The sequence below is a fragment of the Rhinolophus sinicus genome, chromosome 15 (genome assembly GCF_057876585.1).
Source record: "Rhinolophus sinicus isolate RSI-liver-muscle chromosome 15, RSI-T2T, whole genome shotgun sequence".
Taxonomy (NCBI): Eukaryota; Metazoa; Chordata; class Mammalia; order Chiroptera; family Rhinolophidae; genus Rhinolophus; species Rhinolophus sinicus.
Genome location: NC_142515.1, coordinates 90262422 through 90287194, shown reverse-complemented (window position 1 = coordinate 90287194; position 24773 = coordinate 90262422). Strand labels below are relative to the sequence as shown.

Sequence of the window (24773 nt, the reverse complement as noted above, 5' to 3'; positions counted from 1 at the left end):
TATCTGAGCAGATGGAAATCAAATTAACCACAGTGCAGTTACTGAGTGCCCTTAATGTGGAGCCATGGCTGAGCTGGAGAACTGGGGCACTTGGCTGGAGCTGGCCAAGGGAAGAAGGACCTGCAGGAATGTGTGCTTTGCTATAACCAGGCTCTGGGGCGGCCCCTCCTAGGGCTCCAGTTACACAGGCATTCAGGGCTCCATTCTAACTCCTGCTCTCAGTTTACAAGACTTCTAGGGCTCGGTGCTATCTATCCCTCCCTCTCATCCACAGAGTGGTTAAAAACAAGGGGGCCAGACTACCTGGGAGTGAATCCTGGCTCCTCCACTAGCTGTGTGACCTTGGGGGCAAGTTGTTTAACCTCTCTGTGCCTCACTCTCCACTTCTGAGAAATGGGGCTAATACCCACTTCAAGGCGTGGTTGTGAGGATTAAAGGAGTGAGTCCACGGAAGACACTTAGAGCGGCGCCCAGCTCACACTGTGTTATTACTGCAACCATATCAGCCTTCTTTCTGTCCAAACCCCTAAGCTTGTTGTGCCTCAGGCCCTTTGCTCTCTGTTCCTACTCCTAGGAATGTTCTGCCAGCTCACTTAGCCGGCAGCCCCCTTCTTATCAATTGCTTCCTCTGAGGGACCTTCTCACATCTCCTAACTAACCAGCACTTTCTCACCCTGGAAATTAGCCTGTTTCACTTCCTCTAAAGCACTCAAAAGTAATTCAAACTATGTTGTTGGCTTTTGTGTTTCCACTAGGCTGTAGGCAACTTAAAAGTGAGGAATTTGTCTTGCCTACCCTGTATCACTGTGGCATGAAGCCAAGGTGAATGCCAGCTGCCTACCTGCGGCCAGACCTGAATTGATGCGCCTTTTCACTCTCTGGGTGACCTGAGGTCAGTGGTCCGTTCTCATTTGTCAGAGGGTGGGACAGTGCTTACTTCCTCTCCTGGGGTGTAGAAAGCCAGCAGCGGGAATGCCAGCCCTGCCCTCTGCTACTGCTTCTGCAACCAGAGAAGGATGGAGCTGAGTGGCAGACCCAAGCCTGGTTGGTGTGGGTGTCCAAAGACCTTCTTCTCGGACCCATACCTGGGGGTCCTGGAAGAGAGGGGGTCCTGCCTACTCTCCATTGGCCCCCTTTAGGCCTGGCCAGCAGGCGTGTTGGTGAGAGGCAAGGAGAAGGCCTGCAGAGGCCTTACATGTATAACCGGAGTGGGGGGCCCATCTGTGTGTCGTCATCAACTGGCTCCAGGGCGGATCTGCAGGCCTGGGAGAGGGCAGGAGGCCAGAGCCATGCAAAGGGTCCTTCACCCCATTCCAGGCCTCTACTGGCCTCACCCCAACAATGTACTGAGAGTTGCCCCAGGGGAACCCTAGCACAGGAGTTGCAAGTGTTCACCTGTCCACTTCCTGTAAGAGACACTTGATAGCCATGCTAAAGCCCACCTTGTCTCCCCCACCTGGGAGGATTTCCTTGAAGGTCTCTGGGCTCCTGCCCAACACAGATCTTCACATAAGTGAGGCCCCTGTGAGCAGGAGCTTGCCCGAGAAGCAGGACTAGCACGGTGGCCCGAGGTCCCAGTAAACACAGACGCTCAGGCTGGTCCCACAGGGATAGAGGCCCTTCCTGGCAGGGGCCGGCAGCTGTAACCCTTCAGTTCTGCACCTAGAAAACCCGGCCCTGACGGAAGGGAGTGTGGGCACAGGAAGAACCACAACAGCTCTAGTGCCCTCCCTCAGCCCAGGGGCAGAAGATTGAAGCTGGGTAAGAGGCTGAGACACTTGGTTCTTCCCCCAAAGCTGGGCCAGAGGAAGATGTGCCAGGACAAGAGAGGGAGATGAAAGAGCAGAGCGGGCAGACACAGGCCACCGCGTACGGTGTGCTGGGACGCTGCCGCCCTCTGCTGGGCATGAGGGTTCACTGCAGCCGGCAACAAGTATGGCTCCTGGGAAGAGATGCAGAAACGTCCTGGCAAAGCAAACTTTATTGTGGCCCTGAGGTTGGGGTTCTTCCCTCCAGGTCCTGCTGAATCCAGAGAGTTGGGGCAAGGGGCTTTTGTGTTCCCCCAACACCTCCATCATATTCAGACTCAGGTGGAGGGACCTGGGGTGGGTGGTTGGTGCCCTGGGTCCACGATGTACCCCAGGAAGGCCCCCTCTGCATGGTGGCCTGGCAGGCCCTCCCTGGGTCACTGTGGCCAGGCCACTCCAGGATCCTCATTTCTTGCATCCCGGCTTTTTAGGTCTGGGTGTGGGTTTGGTCTATGGAGAGAAGGGAGGACTCCAGTGTCTCACTCCCTCCGGGTCCTGGCACTTTCCCAGAGACCACCCCCTCCCCCAGGAGGACCAGCCCTTTCTTATCAGAACTCACCTTCCTCACAGGGCTCTTGTCTCTAAGACTGGATCTGGAATAGGGGTGAGGTGTGCAAGGAGTGGGGAGGTGGGAGGGGAAGAGAGAGCTCAGCCTGATGCCAGTAGCCCTGGCCTCCCGCCCCACCAGTGCCCACACTGGAAAGCAGGGCCCTGGACACTTCCGGGAAGCAGGGGGCTGTGCCCTGGAGAGGGGAGGCTTCAGAATTCAACTCTTCACCTGTCACCTGCCCGGGACACTCTGACTCTCTTTTTAAACTACATGTTTTTTTCTTCTTAGGCTTCCCATCTGCTTTCTTTATTTATCACAAGTATGTCTTTTTCATTATAAAAGTAATGTTAGTCACACTGTACAAACTATAGCAAATAGAGAACAGAATAAATTACTTATGTTATTTACTTCCCACCAATATTAACATTTTGGTGTATTTCCTCTCAGGGCTTTACGTGTGTTTGTTTTCTTCTAAAAAAAATGTGAAATAAAATGAAAATGATTTAATATCCTGTTCTTTTACATTCTATAAAGAGTTTGCAGGTTGCTATCGCTTTCCTGGGCATAGGTAACATCCACTGAGAAAATGTGACATAGTTTAATCAACTATCATATTGGTAGACATTTAGAATGCTTCCATTTTTCACTATTATTTGAATAATGCAATGCTGAGTTTCTTAGTGCGTATAATTTTCCCCATACTGTATTTCCCCCAAAATAAGACCAGGTCTTATATTAATTTTTGCTCCAAAAGACACAGTAGGGCGTATTTTCAGGGGATGTCTTATGTTTTCATGTACAACAATCTAGACTTATTCAAATACAGTCATGTCATCTTCTGGAACATCATCATAACGTACTAAATGCGTTCGATCTTGGCTGACGATCTTACCTGGGGCTTATTTCAGGGTAGGTCTTATTTTCGGGAAAATACTTCAGATGGGATCCTTTGGAAGGAATTGCCTCAGTGGAATTAGGTCAGAAGATAAGATGGTTTAACGCAAAGGCTGTGCAGCTCCTGTGTACCCTCGTATGCACACACGTGCATACGCCAGGCACACCCTACCCGTGCTAGTCCTATACACCTCCGCTAAGAGTTCAGCCAAGTTAAGAGATGGAAAGACTTACCTCACTGCTTCCTCTTCTTTTTCCACCTTTTTCCGCTGGGAACCAAACACAAGCATTACTAGGACAGTTCGGACTCACCGGCCCCACCCCTCTGCAAGCCCAGCTCAGGAAGCCTGGCCCAGGTCCCTGGGGTCAGGGTCCCCCCTCACTTTGGCGACGCTTGTCTGCTTCTGGGGCATCGGCCTCTTGCCCTGTTTGACAGGGGTCTCCTCTGGGGACTTATCAATGTCACCCTCATCCTCGTCGTCATCGTCGTCCTCCTCTGGCTGCTGCTGCGGCTCGTCGTCTTCCTCCTCCTCTTCCTCCTCCTCCTCCTGCTCCTCTTCCTCCTCCCAGGAGAGGTCTGCCCTGTCTGCAACAGTGGGAGAGGGGCAGGACCCCTGCGCACAGGCTCTCTGCCTGACTCCCATTCCATCACGTGGCTTCAGAGTTGCCCTCGGGGAGGCCCACCTGCTTGACTCCTGCGGACCCATCCTGGCCTCCCTGACATAGCGAGGCAATTGGGGGAGAGACCCGGGACAGCGGGAGGCAGGGGAAGGGGCGAGCTGGGCTCCAGCTGGGTAGCAGGATTCACTCCGGGAAGGTGTGTGAGGGGAAGGAGGGGGCAGCTGGGGAGGAGCCTGCAGTAGCAGATGAGGCCTTCAGACCTTATCCTGAGGGAAGTGGACCCTGCCAGGGTTTAGGGGCAGGAGAGCACTCTGATGAAAGAGGCACAACTGGACAGGGAAGAGAGCCGTCAAAGGGATATTAAGAGAGTCAGCACGGAGAATTCTTAGGGCCCATGTTACCACCATAGTTACGGACTTCATAGCAGCTAACATTTCACGTGCGTGTTAGTACTCGGCATTGTGCTAACTGCTGTTTCTGAATATCCCATTTATTCCTCACAGCTACTCTTTGAAGATGAAACCAAGTATACCCCTTCCCTCGTGTTACAGGAGAGGGGGCTGTGGCCCACAGAGGATGTGGCAAGGAGGTGAGAAATGGGGCTAGGGGGCGTCAGTTTTTTGGAGCAGGAGCTCTCAACAAGGTTGCAGGTTCAATTCCCACATGGGATGGTGGGCTGCGCCCCCTGCAGCTAAGATTGAAAATGGCGACTGGACTTGGAGCTGAGCTTCACCCTCCACAACTAGATTGAAGGACAACGACTTGGAGCTGATGGGCCCTAGAAAAACACACTGTTCCCCAATATTCTCCAATTAAAAAAAAATGAACTGGGGCTATGATCTGTTCCCATGGCGTTCCAGGTCAGGCTCTGGGCAACCGTATTGCCTTTGGGGGTTTTCTCTAATAATTCAAGACTCCCTCAAGTGTTTGAGTACCTGTTATGGCCTCGGCCCTGGCTCTGCACACCCAGACCTTTCCCAGGTGCAAGCTCGTACTTACCATAACATTCCTGGCCACTGAGGAACACAGGTCCAGAGCCGGCCCGGAGCTGAAAAGTGACTGGAGGAGAAAGCTCCAACCCCATCATGATCTGCAGGGGGAAGGAGGTGGGGGCGGAAAAGGAGAAGACTGGGTCACTCAGGCCCGCTACCTGGCTGGGGGCTGGCCTCCCACAGAAACACTGAGGTAATTCCCCACACCGCAGCCACACACACTTCATGGGTTCTCTGGACCTCACTGTGCTTGCAACCCCCTGGACCTTTCAACCGAGGAGAACAATGTGAATCTGACCATCTCACTCTGGCTCATTTCACAGACGGCCTCCCAAACTGAGGGGCAGCTGTTAGAGAAATCTGACTGCGACAGACTAAATCATGTCCCCTAAAGCCTTATGGTGAAACCCTGACGCCCCAATGCGATGGTGTCTAGAGATGAGGCCTCGGGGAGATAATTAGCGTTAGATGACATCATGAGAGTTGGGCCCTCATGATGGGGTTGGTGTCCTTATAAGCTGAGACCAGAGAGCTCTCTCTGTCTCTCTCTGAGGACACATGGCAGCCATCTACAAGCCAGGAAGAGGGCCCGTACCAAAACCTGACCACACTGGCACCCTGATCTCAGATAGACTATGACACTGATCAAATAAGAAAAGCAGATGCAAAGTTGTATGTACAGTGCTACTTTTGTCTTATAAATAACGTGCGAACATACGTATGAATAAAGGTTAGAAATACAGTGCTAATCACAATTGTCAGTGGATAGTCCATATTTATTTTCTTTGTTTTTCCAGACTTGGCAAATTTTCTAGAGTAACAATGATGATACTCATAGGTATGGAGTGCCTACCATGGGCCAGGCCCCAGGCTAAGGGTTTTATCTGCTTTGTCTCATTTAACTCCTTGCCCACGAAGGAGGTACTATTATTACTTTACAGAGGAAGACACTGAGGCTTAGAGAGATTAACTTCGAGTTTCTGGTTCAGACAGGAAGCAAATTAGCAAAAACAAACTCTACAGCCAAAGACACCTAGAAAGGATGGATAAAATGCAATCCCATGTTTTTGCTGCATGGCTGAGACCCCCAACTATCAGACGCGAAGAGTAGCAGGTGGCAGAGCTGCTGCAATAGCAGCTGAAGGGAAATACACTTGAAAATAGCAAGGGCTTTGGGTTTGAACCTTCACGCATGGATGAGAGACAAGAACTTGGCTCAAAAGAGGAGAGTTGTGATGGAGCCCACTGCACGCAGGCCAGAACCCTCAAAGGCTGCACCTCAGTCATCCCAGGGTGAGGGTCAAGGAGAGGTGACTAAAGAGCCTAAAACCAACCACAGAAAGGTAACAAGGAACTGAGAGTGGAGTAGAAGTCTCCTGGGACAAACTAAAATCCCAGGCCATACCTGTCACTTTTATGAAGTCTGAATTTACCTGGTGGGGAGTGCTAAGCCAAGAAATACGTATAAAACCCCAGGTTTGTGCTATTCCTGAGGCAAATGGCAGATGCAAACACAAAACCACTCTCCTAGGACACTCCTCATTGTTTTCACACAGAACTCTTTCAGAGAAAGCAAAACCCTGAAGACAACTCGCCATTTAAAATTACAAAACATGCAAGAAACAATCCTGCAGCGTCAGCCGAAGGAAACAAAATGACTGCAGAGCAGCACAACCAAGGACCTGAGGTAAGAAAATAACAATCTGGACCACTAGGAAGTAAGGTTGATGAAAACCAAATAAATATAAAAGTAGGCATCAGAACCCTAAGAAGATATTATGAAAAAGAACCAAACACAGCTTTTAGACATGAAAAGTATTAGCACTGAAATAAACTGAACAAATGGTTAAAAAGCAGAATAAAAGCCAGCTGCAGCAAGAGTCTGTAAACTGGAATAGTGCTGTGAAGAAATTACCCAGCAGGCCACACAGCGAGATAAACAGAACGTGAAAGAGAAGTTGAGATGTGGAGAGCAGGGTGAGAAGACCCAACATGCATCTAATCAGAGAAAAGGACTGGAGAGAATGGAGTCAATGTTCAAAATGAGAACCACCAAGAGTTTTCCAGAAACAATCAAAGACCCAGATTCTCATATCCAGGAAACCTAACTCCCAAAAGATAAATAAAAATAATTCTACACTTGAACATGCCAAAGTAAAATGGTAGATAACAACAAAGAGATTATCTTAAAAGGAAAGACAGATTTCAAAAAAAGGCACAGTAACAGGACAGACTGAGGATTTCAACAGCAACATCAGAAACCAGAAAAACCTGATAACATCTCTAAGGTTTTGAGGGAAACTTCCTCTCTACCTAGAATTTATACACAAACTATCGTGAAGTGATGAGAGGAAAATAAAGATATTTCCAGATAAAGCCCAAATAAGTTTACTATTCCCAGACCTACTAAAGCATGTTTTAAGAAGGTGGCAATTAAATTGAGAAGGAAGAAGTAGATACAAGAAACAGCGGTGAGCAAGCAAATTGGTAAACATAGAAAAACTTAAGTAAGCGTTAGTGTAAAATAAGGTAGTACTAGTAATGACTAGTGCTGAGTGGGTCTAAAACAAGTTGAAGCTAAAACTCCACATGATAACACCATGTAAGTTAGGAAGAGGGTAATTAGAAAAGTTTCCTGGATTGTTTGGGAGGAATAAAAACATTCATTTTAGAATTTGATCATGCATGACTGTTTAAAAAAAAATTAAGGACAACCAATAAAAATTAGAATGAGATTCTACAGCTTCCAAACCAGTAGAAAAGGGGAAAAGAAATTTTAATCAATCTAATAAAAAATAGGAAAAGGAGAAAAAAATAAAACAGCAAGGAAAGTAGAGGCACAAAGTACGTTACAAATAAATCCAGGTATAGTAGCAATCACAACAAATGTGAACAGACTATACTGACCAGATAGAGTAAAACCAAGTCTTGCTATAGACTGCTTCTAAGATACACACCTAAAATGTAAGGACAGAAATGCTGAGGTAAAGACATGGAAGCATATACCCAGATGTGGCGGAGGCTTCCAGTTGTTTATCCAACATCCATTCTTCCCTTCTTCCATAATAACAGTACCTTGAGAGTCACATATTGTACCCAGCCAAAGACTGCATTCCTCAGTTTCTTTTGCAGTTAGCTGTGACCATGTCACTCATTTCTCAGCCAATGAGTTGTAAGCAGAATTTAGTGGGTGGTATTTATGTGATGATTCCTTAAAAGGTAGACAGAGAACTGGGAAAGCCTCTTCCCTTGCTTCTTCTTTCCTATTACCTTACACGCAGAAGTGAGGGCTGGAGCTGCAGCAGCCTTCCTGGACTGTGAGGCAACCTTGAGGAGGGAAGCTCTGCGTTAAGGACAGGAGAAAGCTAAGAGGTCTTTGGTGACCATGGAGCCATCGCACCAGCCCTACGCTGCCCATCTCTGGACTTCTATGCAACACAGAAATAAATCTCAAATTTGGTTAAGGCCCTGTGGTTGGGTCTCTATTACTGCAGCCATACCTAATTGAAATGCAAATGAAGGTAGTTTTGCCATCTGGTGAGTGATGTTGATAATGTGTGTGGGGGGTATAGGTGGTATACAGAACATCTCTGTACCTTCCTCTAGGTTTTACTGTAAACCTAAAACTGCTCTAAAAATAAAAAATAAAGTCCTTAAAAAATGAAGCTAGTTGTATTTGTTAGATCAGGTTTGGTAAGAAGTGACAAACAACTCAATAACAGTGGCTTATACAGATAGAAGCTTGTTTCTTTGTCACATAAACCAAATTCAGATATAAACAGTCAGCTGCAGGTATCCAGCTTCTCAATCACCAGGGATCCAGGCTCTTTGTACTGTGTTGTTTCGCTATCCTCAATACATGGCTTCTACCTTCTTACCCAGGATGGCTGCTCAGGTTCCAGCCATCACATCCACATTCCAGCCAGCAGGAAGGAGGAAGACACAAAAATGGTCACATGATCTCTCTATAAGGACACTGCAGATGTTATAGATACCACTTCTGTTTACATTCCATTGGCCAAAACTTCATGGTCATGCCTAACTCAGGGAATATAGTTTTTATTCTGCGTAGCCATGTGGCCGGCTAAAAGTCATGAGTTCCACTACTAAAGAATAAAGGAATAATGAATATTGAGGAACAACTGGGAAACAAATTAATATCAAATGATGTAGGCTTTAATAAGCATTTTAGGGATAAAGGTCACCACATATTGATAAAAAATTAATTTACAAGGAAGATAATTCTGTAAATTATATACACCAATAACATAGTACAAACATATATAAAGCTATAGCTACAGTAATCAAGAGTGCGGTATTGGAGGGATAGACACATAGATCAATGGAACAGAACACCTAGAAATAGACCCACACAAATACATTCAACTGATTTTTGACAAAGTTGAAGAATCAGTTAAATGGAGGAAGGATAGTTTCTTCAACAAATGGTGTTGGAGCAATTGCATGTCCATAGGCAAAGAAATGAACCTTGACCCAAACCTCACACCTTATACAACAATGAACTCAAAATGATCATGGACTTAAATGTAAATTATAAAGCTGTAATACTTTCGGACAAAAAACAAAAAACAAAAAAAAAAACGGAAAATCATCATAATCTCAGGTTAGGCAGAGAGTTCTTAGCTATAACACCAAAAGTCATAAAAGTCATTGATAAAATGGACCTCATCACAATTAAAAACTTTAGTTCATAAAAGCTTATATGAAGAGAATGAAAACCAAGTTATAGAATGGGAAGAAAATATTTGCAAACCATATATTTGACAAAGGACTAGCGTCTAGAATAAAGAATTAGCAAAACAAACAATCCAATTAGAAAACAAACAATCCATTAGAAAATGGTCAAAAGCTATGAATAGACATTTTACTGAATATACAGATGGCAAGTAAACACATAAAAAGATGTTCAACTTCATTAGCCCTTAGGAAATGCAAAAAGTGTAATGAGATATCACTACACATATATCAGAATGGCTGAAATAAGAAATAGTGACAACATGAAATGTCAGTAAGGATGCAGAACTCGATCACTCACGTATTGCTGGTGGAAATGAAAAATGGCACAGCCACTTTGAAAAACAGGAGGTTTAAGAAACTAAACATGCAACCACCATATGACCCAGCAATTGCACTCCTGGGCATTTAGAGAAATTAAAACTTATGCTTACACAAAAATCTTTATACACATGTTCATAGCAGCTTTATTTATAATAGCTCCAAGCTGGAATCAACCCAGTTTTCCCACAAATGAATTGTTGAACTCTGGTACATCTATACCAAGGGTGTCAAAACTGCGGCCCGTGGGCCATTGTTAATTGGCCCGCAGCAAATTCCAAAAATATATTTAGTTTACTTAAATAAACCAGGTGAGGCAATACGTACTTCACCTTGAGTGAGTGGCCTGGCTGTTTGTGTATTTTACGCATATAGCCCTTGGTGAAAACCGTTGAAAAAAGTTTGGACACCCCTGATCTGTACCATGGACTACTACTCAGCAATAAAAATACATACAATTTGGATGAATCTCCAGGGAGTGATGCTGAGCAGGAAAAAAGAGCCAGTTCCAAAAGGTTACATATGTAGTGATCTCTCCATATTATTTCTTACAGCTAAATGTGAATCTACAATTATCTAAAAAAATTCAACTGAAAAATAAACATATGTAAAGCAAACAATAAAATTTAAGAATCCACTGAAAATCCACTATCATAATAGGAAATTTTAACACATTTTTTTAAAATAATTGATGGATTAGGGAGACAAACATATATAGATTTGAGCACAATTAATAAGCTTCATTTATTGAACACACACAGATTCCTACAATACTACCATGTACTATGCCACAATTCAAGTCTCAACAAATACCAAAGAACTGAGGTGTGTATGGACCACATTTTCTTTTGCAATTACATTGAGAAAAGGAGTGATAACCTAACCCACCCATATCTTCAGGAATTAAAAAATTCTAAGTAACTCATACATCAAATAAGAAGTCATAATGAAATTAGAAAATATTTAAAATGAAATGAAATAAAGTGAAAATACTACAAAACACATATTGAGGGATGCAGCTAAAAACATCCTTAGAGGGAAATTTATAGTATTAAAAATTAATAAATAAAACTTGGAAAAAATAAGCTAGAACATGAATGGGCTAAATATCTAAGTCAAGAAGAAAACAGAACAAAGAAAGCAGAAAATATCAGCTAATCAGAGAATAAAATAGAAAATAAGAAAATAGAAACACCAATGAAGCCAAAAGCTGGTTCTTTGAAAAGAAGGAGAAGGAGGAGAAGGAGGAGAAGGAGGAGGAGAAGGAGAAGGAGAAGGAGAAGGAGGAGGAGGAGGAGGAGGAGGAGGAGGAGGAGGAGGAGGAGGAGGAGAAGAAGAAAAGACTAATCTCCATGATTAAGGGGTATGGGAAGGAAAGATGATAAACACTACTGGGAATTTAAAAAAGAGGGATATAACAACAGATATAGTTGTGATTACAAACATTATTAGCAAATAGCATAAACAATATCTGGAAAAAGATAAATGATCAAAATTGGCTCAGAGTAGACATTTGGTTCAGGCCAAGTAACAGGGACTGAATTTACCTTTCAACTTGAAATAACTGAAAAAAAAAAACCCCAAATATAATATAGGAAACAATGGCTCTCAAAACATTGGACATCAATCAAGGAAGAACAGTAATCCCCGAGAGATGGGAAAAAATGAAATGAGCCTTAGGGTTGTCAAAGCTTCCTTCCTGGACAGCGCAGGGAGGGGGAACTCAGGCCAGTTTCCAAAAGAGCACAGTGATCTCACTGAGTTGAGGAAGTGAAACTGGTAACCCAGGGAAGTCAAGGCACCTAGAGTTCACAGAACAGAGTACAGGAGAGGAGAGAGCTGCAAAGACAGAACGTCAGACATTGGCAGAAAGTCCCCCTTGAGTATTCAGTCAAGTAGTGATAAGCACATGCATGTGAGGAAACTACTGGGGGAAAGGAATCACTCTAAAAGTGTCTGAAGCTCATATAGGGTCAGGGACAGTGCTTGTTTCTAAAAGCTAGAGTGGAAAAGCTCATAATTTATGGGGCACCTGTTGGAGAACTAAGAAGGGTCTCATCACAGTAGTGGGGGGATTAACTAGTTTAAACCTAGCTTTTGTACCACCAAACAAAGCTTAAAAACAAGACCCAAAAGTATAAAATGGTATCTAAATAACTTGACTGCCTGGCACCAAATTAAAAATTACTAGACAAAGAACCTGGAAGCTATAACTCATAATTATGAGAAAAAATTCAATCAAAACTGACACAAATTATAGAATTAGTAGACAAGACATTAATTATTATGTCTGTAGTCCATATGTTCAAGAAACTAGAGGAAAGATGAAAAATGTTTGAGACACGGAAGACTCAAATAAAATCTCTAGAGGGCCGGCCCGGTGGCTCAGGCAGTTAGAACTCCATGCTCCTAACTCCGAAGGCTGCCTGTTCAATTCCCACATGGGCCAGTGGGCTCTCAACCACAAGGTTGCTGGTTCAGCTCCTCGAGTCCTGCAAGGGATGGTGGGCTCTGCCCCCTGCAACTAAGATTGAACCTGGCACCTTGAGCTGAGCTGCCGCTGAGCTCCCAGATGGCTCAGGTGGTTGGAATGCATCCTCTCAACCACAAGGTTGCCAGTTTGACTCCCGCAAGGGATGGTGGGTTGTGCCCCCTGCATATAGAAACAGCAACTGGACCTGGAGCTGAGCTGCACCCTCCACAACTAAGATTGAAAGGACAACAACTTGAAGCTGAACGGCACTTTCCACAACTAAGATTGTAAGGACAACAACTTGACTTGGAAAAAAGTCCTGGAAGTACACACTGCTCCCCAATAAAGTCCTGTTCCCCTCCCCCAATAAAATCTTAAAAAAAAAAAAAAATCTCTAGAGATGAAAATTATAGTATCTGAAATGAAAACACACTGATGAGATTAACAACAAATTAGATGCTGCAGAAGAAAGGAGTAATGACATTGAATAAATAAGGACTATCCAAAATGAAATACACTGAGGAAAAATACTTTCAGAAAATGAACAGAGCATCAACAAACTTTGGGACAACTTTAAGGAGTCAAGTGTGCATGTGATTGGATTCCCCAATGGAGATGGGGAGAGGATGGGGGGGGTGTCAGAAAATATATTTCAAGAAATAATGGCCCCAAAAATGTCCAAATTTGATGAAAACAAATACCTAAGAAATTCAATGAACCTCAAGGCATTTCATAATTGAATTGCTCAAAACCAGCAATAAGGAGAAAATCTTAAAAGCAGCCAAAGGAATAAAGACATTACATACAGAGGAGTAAAGACAAAGACACTAGTAGATTTATCCAAATTATGCAAGCTATGTTTGGAGAAATCTACTAGTAATGTTTTTTCAAGTGTTGAAAAACAAACAAACAAACAAACAAAAAAGCTCAACCCAGTGAAATAGCTCTCAAAACTAAAGTGAAATAAGGACTTTTCAGACATAACAAAAGCTGAAAGAGTTCATTACAAGCAGACCTGCATTACAAGAAATGTTTTAGTCCTTCAAGCAGAAGGAAATGATACCAAATGGAAATTTAATCTACACAAAGGAATGAAGAGTACCAGAAATAGTAAATATAAAAACGTTTCATTCTAATTCTTAATCTTTTAAAAACATAGACTGTTTAAAAGAAAGACAATAACAATCTGGTGTAGGATTTATGGCATATGTAGAAGCAAAAGTTATTACAATAGCACAAAGGATGGGAAGTGGGAAATAAAGTATGCTGTAGTAAGAATCTTACATCATACATGAAGTGGTATAATAGTACTTGAATATAGACTGTTGTAAGTTAAAGATGCATATTATAAACTCTAGAGCAACCAATAAAAAATAACAAAGAGATGAAGTATACCTAAGAAGCCAATAGTGGAGATGAAAATGTAATAAAAATCACGTAGTTAATCCAAAAGAAGGTCAGAAAAGAAAAAGAAAGGAACACAGATGGGACAAATAGGAAAACAAATAGCAAGGTGATGGAGTTAAACCCAACCTTATTGATAATTACATTAAATATTAACAGTTCAGATACTCTTAATTAAAAGGCAGAGATTATCAAATTGGATAAAAGACTCAATTATATGGTATCTAAAAGAAACCCACTTTATATATAAAGATACAGAGATTAAGTGTAACATGATAACGAAAGAACTGGGAAAACACAGCGTACAAATATTAATAAAAAAGAGCTAGATTGACTATAGTAATCAGACTAAATAGGCTTCAGAATATTTACTAGGGATAAAGAGGGACATTTCATAATGATAAAGGGATAAATTAACAAAGATACCGCCATCCTAGAAGTGTACGTGTCTAATAAAAAAGCTTCAAAATACATGAAGTAAAAACTGATAATTGAAAGGAGAAATAGACAAAGCCAAAACGATTGCTGAAGACTTCAGTGTCTATCTCTCAGTAATTAGTAGATTCAGTAGGCAGAAAATGAGTAAAGACACTAGCAAAACTACCAACCAACTTAATATAATTGATATTTATAGAGAAATACACCCAACAACAGAACACAAATTCTTCAAGTATAAATGAAATATTCACCAAGAAGGAACATGTTATGGGTCACAGAACAAATCACAAAGCAGTTTAGACTGAAATAATATAGAGCATGTTCTCAGACCACAAAAGATCAAACTATAAGAAAGATTCTTAGAAAATCCCTCTTATTAGGAAATGTGAAAACACACATACTTCTAAATATCCCAGCGCTGAGAAGGAAACTATAATATAATTTGAACTGAATAAAAATGAAAACAGTACCTATCAAAATTTGTAGGATGAAGACTAGAGAGTTCTCAAAAAAAGATACTCAAATGGCCAATAAGCACATGAAGAGATGCTCAACATCATTAATCACCAGGGAAACACAAATCAAAACCACACTGAGCAAGAAGTTCACACCCACTCAGGTGACTCATCAAAATTAGACAATAACAAATGTTGGGGAGGATGGGGAGAAACTGGAATCCTCATACATTGCTGGTAGGAATGCAAAGTGGTACAGCAGTCTGACACTTTTGAATAAAGTTTGACACACGCTTACTCTATGACCCAGCAGTTCCATTCCTAGGTATTTACTCAAGAAGAATGCATACACAGGTCCATACAAATACTTACACTCAAATGTTCATAGCACCTTATCCATAATAGTACAAAACTGGAAACTACCCACGTGATTTCCATTAACAGATGAATAAACAAAACCTGGTGTATATACCTATTTGTAGAATGGAGCACCACTCAGACATAAAAAAAGAGCACATGACTATCTCACTCACAACATGGCGAAATCTCAAAAGCATTATGTCAAGTGAAAAAAGCTGGGCACAAAAGACTGTATTGCACGGTTCCCTTTAAATGAAATTCTAGAAAAGGCAAAACTATACTGACAAAGTAGGTCAGTGGTTGCCAGTTGCAATGGTAGGTGGAAGGGATCAACTGCAAAGTGGCTCGACTGTGGTGACAGTTACACAATTATATACATTTGTCAAATGCATCAAGTTGTACACGTAACATTGATGAATCTTATTGTTCTAAATTACATCTCAATAAATCTGATTAAAAAAAAAACGGACTCAAAGAAATAGACATCTGAATAGATCCAAAACTATTAAATAAATTACAGTAACTTAAAATCAAACCCGCCCTACATAGTTCATTTGCTTATTTACTCACTCCTTCATTATATATTGGGTTCCTACCGTGTACGAGGCACTATTATACAGGCAGTGTGGCTAACGCAGCAGACAAGACAGGCCCAGTCCTTGCTCTCTGGGAGCTTATATTCTGGTTGCGGAGAAAGAACGCACAAATGAAAACTGATGCCAGCAATGAGTCCAACGGGGGAAAAGTGATTATGGGTGGGGAAGGAAGAGGGGGTGCTGTTTGTGGTCAGGGCTGACATTTGAACAAAAACCAGATGGAAGTGGGGGGTAGGCGTGTCCCTGGCTCGGGGAAGAGTAAATGTAAGGACTAAGGAGGGGTATGTGGGAGTTTTCAAGGTACGGTAGGGGAGCCAGTGTGGTTTGAGCAGGGTCAGGAAGGCGAGGGTAGCAAAGGCTGAGGTGAGAGAGGGTGTGGAGGACCAGGACATAAAGGATCTCGGAACTCATTCTTCATGAAATGGGAAGCCATTGACCTAAGGGTTCTAGCAGAGAAGTGACAAGCCCTGACACTTGTTTAAAAGGATCTTCCTTTCAGTTGTGTATGGAATAGACCAGAGGCTGGAAAGCTTTTCCTGTAAAGGGCCAGATGAGAAGTATTTTAGGCTTGTAAACCCTATGGTCTCCGTGAAGACTACTCAATTCTGCTGTTACCAAGTGAAAGCAGCCACAGATAATATATCAATGAAGGAGTGTGGCTGTGTTTCAATAAAACTTTATTTACAAAAACAGGTAGTGGGCTGGATTTAATTCTGCAGCTGGTTAATCCCTGGAATAGACTATAGGGGACCAAGGGTGAAGGCAGGTAGACCAGTTAGGAGGCCATGCGACAAAAGAGAGCAGGAAGTGATGGTCACCTGGACCAGGGTGTAGCGGGGAGGAGGGGAAATGTGGTCAGATTGGGGTATATTGTGAAGGTCCAGTCAACAGGATTTGTTGCTGGTTCAGATAAGGTGGGTTAGAGAGGAGGTTTTTCCCCCTGATGAATCGAAAGAGAAACTATTTACTGGGAAAGGATCAGGTTTGGGGGTGGAGGGAGAGATTTGAGGGTAAGTGTTACAAGATCAGTCTCCCAGGACAGATGATCTTGGTCTTATAGTCACTATTCCAGCACATATGAGAGGATACTCCATTCCTCGCTTCGTGAGGCTACTATGCCTTGATACCCGAACAAGATAAGGAATATATAGGCCAACCTCATTTATGAGTATATAAGTTTAAAAAAATCTTAATATAGTAACAAATATATAAATCTGGAAGTTTATCATACTATAAAGCAGTGTTTATCTCAGGAATGTAAAGTTGGCTGAATATTATTCTATTAATATCATTTACACATTAACAGATTAAAGAAGAAAAGAACCCAAGGTCATTTGAATAGAACAGCGTTTGATAACCATTCATGATTAAAAAGATGAAAACCCAATTTTAAAAGCAGAGTAGGCCTAGATGGAGACTTCCTTAAGCTGACAAAGGGTATCTCCAAAACTGGTCATGCTTGATGGAGAAACATTAGAAGTAATCCTTTAAAAAAAAAAAAATCAAGGATGGAACAAAGACATCTGATTATCATTCTATCCAGTATTATACTGGAGGTCCTAGCCATTATAGTAGGATTTAAAAAAAAAAAAAAAGCCATTTTCCACAAATAATGATGATTTGCATTAGAACACTCAAGATAAATTATTAGAAATAAGGATTTCTGGATACACAATCAATATGTAAGTCATCAACACTGACCTGTCACCAGCAGTAAACGGTTTAAAAATGTGATTTTGAAGAGGTTATTTAACTTGCTGTGTAACTAGTCACACAGCTAGTAAAGGGTGGGTTGGGATGGAAGTGGGGCGTCTGGCTGCTGAGTCCAGGCTTTCAGTCACGTGCTGTGTCTCCTCCCTAGCATGGCTCTACTGCTTCAGGACGCCCGTATCCCCATGGGTTGTGTCCATGCCCACGCGGGGGTGAGGCCTGAGCAGGCAGTGTTCCGGGGCGCAGGGAGAGACTCACCATGGGTAAGACGGAGGCCTGCAGCGAGGCAATGGTGATGGGTTTCATCCTCTTGTCCTCCTGGCCTGCTGGGGGCAGGATCTCCACGAGGTTCATCTCCTCTTTGGCTTTCTCCCCCAAGCAAATCTGACAGGGTTGACAAGAAGCAGGGCACCTCATCCCCAGAGGGCAGAGGAGGGAAACCCGGTTGCACCTGTACGGCCCACAGACACCCCTGCTCCGCGCTAGCGGTCCCTCCTCCCCGCCTTGGGGGAGGGGACCACCCACCGTACAGAGCAACACCTTCCCCTCCTTCTGCGGTTTGAAGGTCCAGGTCCGCTTCTCCTGGTTTAGCTCACAGCCTGGAAAGGAGACGGAGGGAGGGAAGGCGGTGGCGGGCTCAGGGGATACGCCCCTTCCTCCAGGCAGCCCTCACCTGGGGGGCAACCCCCAGCACCCGGGCCCTCACTCACCCCAGAGCGTGACTGTCCCTGCCTTGTCGGTGCTGGTGCTGGTGCGGCTGCGGTTCATGGCGCAGGGGAAACGGGCCGTGCGCTGCGGAGGGGCCCAGTGAGGTGAAGCCGGAAAGGCGGCTCAGATCCAGGCTGGGACCTGGGCAGAGAGGCCTTGGGGAGGGACCAGGCCCGGCCGCCCGCTACTCGGGGGAAGCGGGTGTCCGTGCCCGTCCGAGTTCCACTCACCCCTGGGGCCCAGCCCTCCGTCCCCGCTGCCCTCACTGTGGCTGCTCAGTGGGCGCGGGTTCCACCTTGGACCCGTCCTCCGAGCGCTCCCTCTGGGCTCTCACACCGACCTCGTCAGGCCTCACGCGGGCGGCCCGCCGCAGCTGTTATGAGGCCTGCGAAGGGCACGGACGCTGTCTAATCAGCCCTAAAGGAGAGGCCCTTCTCTTCGGCCCCGTTGAGCCATCCTTTCGTTTTCTGTGCCTTAGAAGCACCTGGAGGGCCTGTTAAAGCGCACGTGCTACAGGCCCCACTGCCCTTTTCCCATAGAGCAAGTCTGGCTGGGGCCAAGAGCATTTGCATTTCTAACCGTTCCCAGGTGAGGTGGGTGCTGCGGGCGCGGGACCACACTCTGACCTACGGCATTTACTGGGGGCTACAGCGCCAGGCCGCCCAGCTTGGAGAGGCTTTGCCACCAGGAGGAAGCAGCAGCATTCTTGCTCCTTTGTGATCACCGCCTTTCTTCCTGTCCTTTCCCTCCCCGGGATTGTGCCAGGACGGTGGTCCCCAGAGAGGAAAGCCCTGTTTCCAGAGGATGATTTGTCCCGTGGCAGGGAAGGGGTGGGCATGAGGAAGGTGGTCAAGAGGCAGCTGTAGCAGCTGGGGAGGAATCCAATGAATGACTTTACCAGGGCCAGTCGCTTCACAAACTGCGGTTCGCAGGGCACAGAGATGCACTTCCACGTGTGTTTGGGTAGAGTAGTTAGAGGACAAGCCTTTTCAGCTGACACACCCCTCCTGCTGCTCGTGAGACACCTCTGTTTGGGAGTCAGAAGTAACTGGGGATCTCTGCTATTGCATTCTCATCCTTCACGCCTATCCTGGAAACTTCTCATCTACATACTATAAGGTTCACTGATTTCCAACAAAGGTGCCAAGGTAATTCAATCGGGAAAGGGTAGTCTTTTCCAAAAATGGTGCTGGAGGATATAACTGGATAGATCTCTCTCTGGATCCCTGATTGTAGCTTCTGCTGTGCAGGAATCAGCACTTTTTTTTTTCCTTTTTAAAATGTTAACTTTATTGAAAAATATATACAAAAATGCACTCATTAAAGTGTAGAATTTGATGATTTTTTGATAAATGTACACACCTGTGTAGCCATCACCACAGTCAAATTATCATTTCCATCACTCCCTCGAATTTTGTTTCCCTTTGCAGTCATATCTCCTTTTGATGCCTAATTAGCATTAGGTAAAGACCTGCTTTCTGACACTAGGTTAGTATTGACTATTCTAGAATTTCACACTGTAAGTAGAATCATACAGGGTCTTTTGGTCTGCCCTCTTTTGCTGAACAAAATGTGTTTGGGATTTATTTATCCATATTATTGCTTGTATCAGTCATTTGTTTCTGTTTATCGTTGAGTAGTATTCCACAATTTGTATATCCAGTCACCTGCTGGTAAGTTGTCAACTTGTATCAACTTGGCTAGGCTATTATACCCAGTTATTCAAACACTAACATAGGTGTGGCTGTGAAGATACATTGTTGATGTGATTTCCCTGAAGTTCAGTCTGTGGACTACAGCTTCAGCTCCTGCCAGAGAGCTTCCACCCTGCCCTACAGATTTCAGACTTGCCTAGCCAGTCTCATTGCATAAGCCAATTCCTTGTAATACATCCCTGACCGATACACCTATTGATGGATATTTGGGTAGTTTCCAGTTTTAGAATATTATGAACAAAAATGCTATGAATATCTGAGAGCAAGTCTTTGCATGGACATACATTTTAGTTTTTCTTGGATAAATACCTAGGAGTGGAGTTGCTGGATTATTTGGTCAGCATATATTAAACTTTATGTAAAACTATAAAACTGTTTTCCAAATTCCTGTAGATTTGCATTTCTACCAGCAATGTATGAGAATTCCAGTTGCACTACATATTTATTAATACTTGGAATTGTTAGTCTTCCTAGTTTTAGCTGTTCTGCAGATGTAGTGACATCTCTTGTGATTTTTATTTGTATTTCTTTGATGATAAGTGATGTTGAGCATCTTTTCAAATGCTTATTGGTCATATGTATCTTCTTTTGCAAAATACCCATTCAAATATTTTGTCCATTTTAAAAATGGTTATTTTGGGTTATTCTTTCTATTGAGTTGTAGGAGTTCTTTATATATCTTAGATACCTGTTTTGTGTCAAATATATGTATTTGGAAGACGTTTTTACTCCTGTCTATAGCTTGCCTTTTCACTTTTTTTAAATGGCATCTTTTGAATAACAGTAATTTAAAGATTTGACAAAGTCCAATGATTTCTTTTTCTTTTATGGCTCATGCTTTTGATGTTTTAGGAAATCTTTGCTTAAGGTGGTGAAAGTTTTTGCCTAAGTTTTCTTCTAGTAGTCTTGTAGTTTTAGTTTATACTTTTACATCAGGAATCCATTTGAAGTTAATTTTTGTGATGGCGTTAGGTCAGAGTCGAGGTTCATTTTTTTTCCAAGTAGATATCCAGTTTTTCTAGCACCATTTTTTGAAAAAAGACCATAATTTCTGTATTGCATTATCTTGGCACTTTTGTCAAAAATCAATTAACCACGTGTCTATTTTTGAACTTTATACTCTGCCGTTTATCTGTCTGTCTACTCTAGTGTCGATACCACTGTCTTGATTGCTATAGCATTTTAGTAAATCTTGAAATCAGGTAGTTGAGTCCTCCAACTCTATTCTTTTAAAAAATATTTTGGCTATTCCAGATACTTTACATTTTTATACAAATTTTAGAATCAGCCTGTCAATTTCTACAAAAAAGGCTTTTGGGATCTTTACTGGGATTTTGTTGAATGCATAGTTGAATTTAGGGAGAACTGATATCACCATTTTGAGTCATTCAATCCATGAACATGTTATAATCTCTCCAATTATGCAGATCTTTAATTTTCCTTAGCAATGTTTTATAGATTTTAGTGTGACGTCTGGAACGTATCTTGTTAAATTTATTCCTATGTATTTCATGTTTTTGGATGCTGTAGCAATAGCATATATTTAAATTTTTCATGTTTTTAATAGTTTTAGTATCTAGAAATACAATTGGTTTTTGTATATTGACCTTGTAGTCTGTGACTTTGCTGAATTCACTTATTAGTTTCAGTAGCTTTTTTGTACTCCAAATCATTGCATCTGGGAATAAAGAGTTTCACTTCTTTTTTGATCTGCGTGCCTTGTCTTTGTTGCGCCTATTTGCTCTGGTGAGGCCCTCAGACACAATGGCGACTAGAAGTGGTACGAGTGCTCATCCTTTCCTTGTGCTTGACCTAAGGGGGAACACTGTCCTTCACTTTTAAGTATATTGTTGGTAGATTTTTCCAGATGTCTTTTAACAGATTGTTTCTTTCTATTCCTAGTTTGCTGAGAATTTTTAATCATAAATGGGTATTTTTTTGTGATGTGCTTTTTTTTTATCTTGAGAGGACCAGCCTTTTCTCCTTTATGTTGTTTATATGGTGACTTGCATTTATTGATTTTTTGAATGTTAAAACAGCCTTGCATTCCTAGAATCAATCCCACTTAGTCATGATATCCTTTTTATATATTCCTGTATTTAGTTGAGGATTTTTGCATTTATGTTCACGAGGGCTATTAGCATAAAGGATTTTTTTGGTTTGTTTTAATGTCTTTATCAGGTTTTTGGTATCAGGGAAATGCTTGTTTCATAAGATGATTGGGAAGTATTCCCTCCTCTTCTATTTTCTGATTGTGTGTGTGTGTGTATGTGTGTGTGTGTGTACAATATCGGGTGCTCTGCCTGCAAGAGCAAGGGTCTCCTTGGCACCGAGTGCTCTGCCCTCATCTCCTTACTGTCCCGTGCTTCCTATGCCTTGACTCAGTTGCTGCTCTATTCTGGAACCTGGGAATCATTCTAGAATCCTCTTCCCTTTACTCTCCACAACCAACTAGTCACAAAATCCTGTTGATTCTACTCCCCCATCCACACTATTTCGCAACTCTCTCCCCACAGCCCGTCTTGGTTCAAATCCTTATTATCCACTAGCTGGTGGATTAAACAAAGATTCGTCACTAGACAGCTTTGCAAAGTGACCTTTGGTGGAAACTTAAAGCTTTTAGGATCAAATCCCAACCTTTTGTGCCCACCCATCAGACACGTATAACAGGCTGCACTGTCCCTCCAGTCACGCTATTTTTGCACCTGAAAAGGTACGAGACGTTTCAGGCCTCAGTGTGTTTGCACTCCCTGCGTGTTTTCCTCGCCTCCTTCCGACTGCGTGTTCTGCTCGGACTCCCCTTTGGGGCTCCTCCTTTGTACCCCCAGAGCACACTGCGCCGTGTGATGACCATCCTTTTCAGCCGGTCACTCCACTGAGTTCTTCCCATCAGGGGAAAGTCCGTGAACAGTGACTCTGTGATCACCACTGCGGATAATGGGTGTGAGGTCACGGTGCGTGTGAACCCGAACCTCTATCGGGCAAACGACTCGGCGGGGGTCCGACGGCCGCAGCCGCCCAACGCGGACCTTCCCAACAGCGCTCCCGCAGCCACCTGGCAGCCACGCCGTCTTCCCAGACGCAACATGGCCGGCAGGTTAGCGCACGGGGTCAGAACTGCGCCTGCGCAGGGCGGCGGGGGCGGGGCGAGCGACGGCAGGGGAGAGGACGCGTCCCTGTTACGGACGTCGCGGGACAGCAGAAAAGCTCAGAACTACTTCCGGGGCACGACGGCTTCTCGCGAAGTCGTTCCGGGGCAGGGCTGAACCCTTTCCGTCCTTCCTTCGCAGGGTCGGTGGCTTCTGCTCTCTTCCTTTCTGTAGAGGGCTGTGGCCACGAGTGAGTTCAACTCGCCCAAAGCAGGTGACCGGAGCTCTCGCTGCAGGGGCTTCACCCAAATTAGGTCCAACCACTCTCCACCCTCCAGCTACCATTTTTTGCAGACTCTACATACGTCCCACCCAGATACACATCCTTTTCATCCATCATCCTTTTCACCTGGTCCCAGCTCGTAAGGAGCACATTTGGGTTGCTGAGATGGGGAGAGAGTAGGGTAAAGACTACCGCAGACATTGTAGGCCCTGACTGCGGACGGGTCAGTGGGGGGAAACCAGAGGAAGTGCGGCTCTGCCTTGGGTCTTGCAAAGGGTAGGTGGGCAAAGGGCATTAAAGTCTAGACAAAAGGGCGGTTCTGCAGATCCGGAAAGGCCCTAAGTAGGATGGGGAGGCAGAGGTGGCAGTGGCAACTGTTCAGCTGATCTGAAGGATTCCGCTGCGGCATTTGTAGCTTGGTTTGCTTTGTGAGAAGGGCCCCAGACTACAAGCTGTTCAAGGCTGGGAAATTGGTTTTCTGATCAAAAGGAATGATAATGGCCTGTTATATTCCTAAATAAAGAGAGGATACTTTACCTTCATTGCATAATAATCAGCCTTTAAGAGCTGAGTGGGGATGGCTTGGGTTTTCTGACTTGAGGGGGCTGCTCTTGCATTCGCCCACCCTTTTACCATCAGTCTGCACAGCGGCCCCTCTGAGCTTTACATAAGGCAAAATCTGTTGTCCAATTAATCAGTTGTTATCCTGAGTTTGGTTGGTTGTCCTCCACACCTTGAATCCAGACATGTTTAACTCGGTATCCATTGGCTAGCAGGGATTGAGGGATGGTTTGGGCCATGTGGGTGATGCTGTGAGCTTAAGTCTGTTGTGAGGTTCTGTCTTCATGGTTATCAAGCAGACTTTGAAATACATCTTATTTTGCCGTTTATAACGCGCACTTATTTTGGGCCAAATTTGTGAGGGAAAAATAAGGATGCGCATTATACATGGGTAGTGCTGATTCCATTTCCTTGAAAGTTTGGGCCAAAAACATGAGTGTGCATTATATAGTCAAAATGCAGTAACTATGGCGCTTCTTAAGTACTGCTCACCATGTTTTGGATTTAGTTTGTACTGGTGAGGCAATCTTACATAGAAGAATGGCAATGAATTCGCCTTGCAAATGTTTTTTGCTTTTCTTTTGTTTCCTTTTCTGTCACTTACTGTCAAAAAGTACTTGGCCTATGGTGAATGCTAAGTATTTGATGAAGGAGATAGCAGCAGTCAGCCTGTCCTGAAAACCATAAGGGTTTTCTAAGGAGAGTATTCGAAGCTTGATTCTGTCCTCCATTCTGATCATTTAATGTCCCACTGTCTGACAGCTGATTTCTTTAGTTGACCCACTGCTCCTGAAATACACCAAAGTGGTTGCCAGTGAATTCTAGGGTATCAGACGCACAGGGTAGGTGTAATAGAACTCAGGGATAAGCTAGGGAGGTAAGAATTCTTAGACATTATCTAGCACCTAATTGGCAGTTGTATTAATTATGGCTGGTGAGTACATTATCCTTTCAAATTCATTTTAAAAATATTTAAAGAACTAGGACTTCTAAATAGTTGTAAACATTTACACTTTTCAAAGCCTTACTACCAGATTTAT

At 43.6% G+C, this 24773-nt stretch overlaps 1 protein-coding gene across 3 annotated transcripts; it reads right to left on the bottom strand.

Moving 5' to 3' along the window:
- Positions 1–1779: 1779 nt before the first annotated feature.
- On the bottom strand, positions 1780–22887 carry NPM2 (nucleophosmin/nucleoplasmin 2). 3 transcript variants are annotated; one of them, XM_088792465.1, is made up of 9 exons: positions 22506–22887; positions 18088–18169; positions 17903–17976; positions 17636–17761; positions 4873–4963; positions 3636–3838; positions 3487–3521; positions 2368–2401; positions 1780–2258 (listed from the first exon to the last, which is right to left on the bottom strand). In XM_088792465.1, the coding sequence occupies exons 2-9, from the start codon at positions 18143–18145 to the stop codon at positions 2214–2216; spliced, it is 666 nt and encodes a 221-aa protein (XP_088648591.1). In that variant the 5' UTR covers positions 18146–18169; positions 22506–22887; the 3' UTR covers positions 1780–2213. The 3 variants fall into 3 exon arrangements, with proteins under 3 accessions (XP_088648591.1, XP_088648590.1, XP_019600205.2); XM_088792464.1 differs by lacking the exon at positions 22506–22887 and adding an exon at positions 18316–22489; XM_019744646.3 differs by lacking the exon at positions 22506–22887 and having other exon boundaries at positions 1781–2258; positions 18088–22489.
- Positions 22888–24773: the final 1886 nt, after the last annotated feature.

Excerpts from the sequence above, each read along its gene's own strand:
- NPM2 (XM_088792465.1), bottom strand. The coding sequence starts at position 18,145 with ATGAACCGCAGCCGCACCAGCACCAGCACCGACAAGGCAGGGACAGTC. Across the intron at positions 17,762-17,902 it reads GGAAGGTGTTGCTCTGTACG|ATTTGCTTGGGGGAGAAAGC; the intron begins GTGGGTGGTCCC and ends CAACCCTGTCAG. Across the intron at positions 4,964-17,635 it reads AGGCCTCCGTCTTACCCATG|ATCATGATGGGGTTGGAGCT; the intron begins GTGAGTCTCTCC and ends TTCCCCCTGCAG.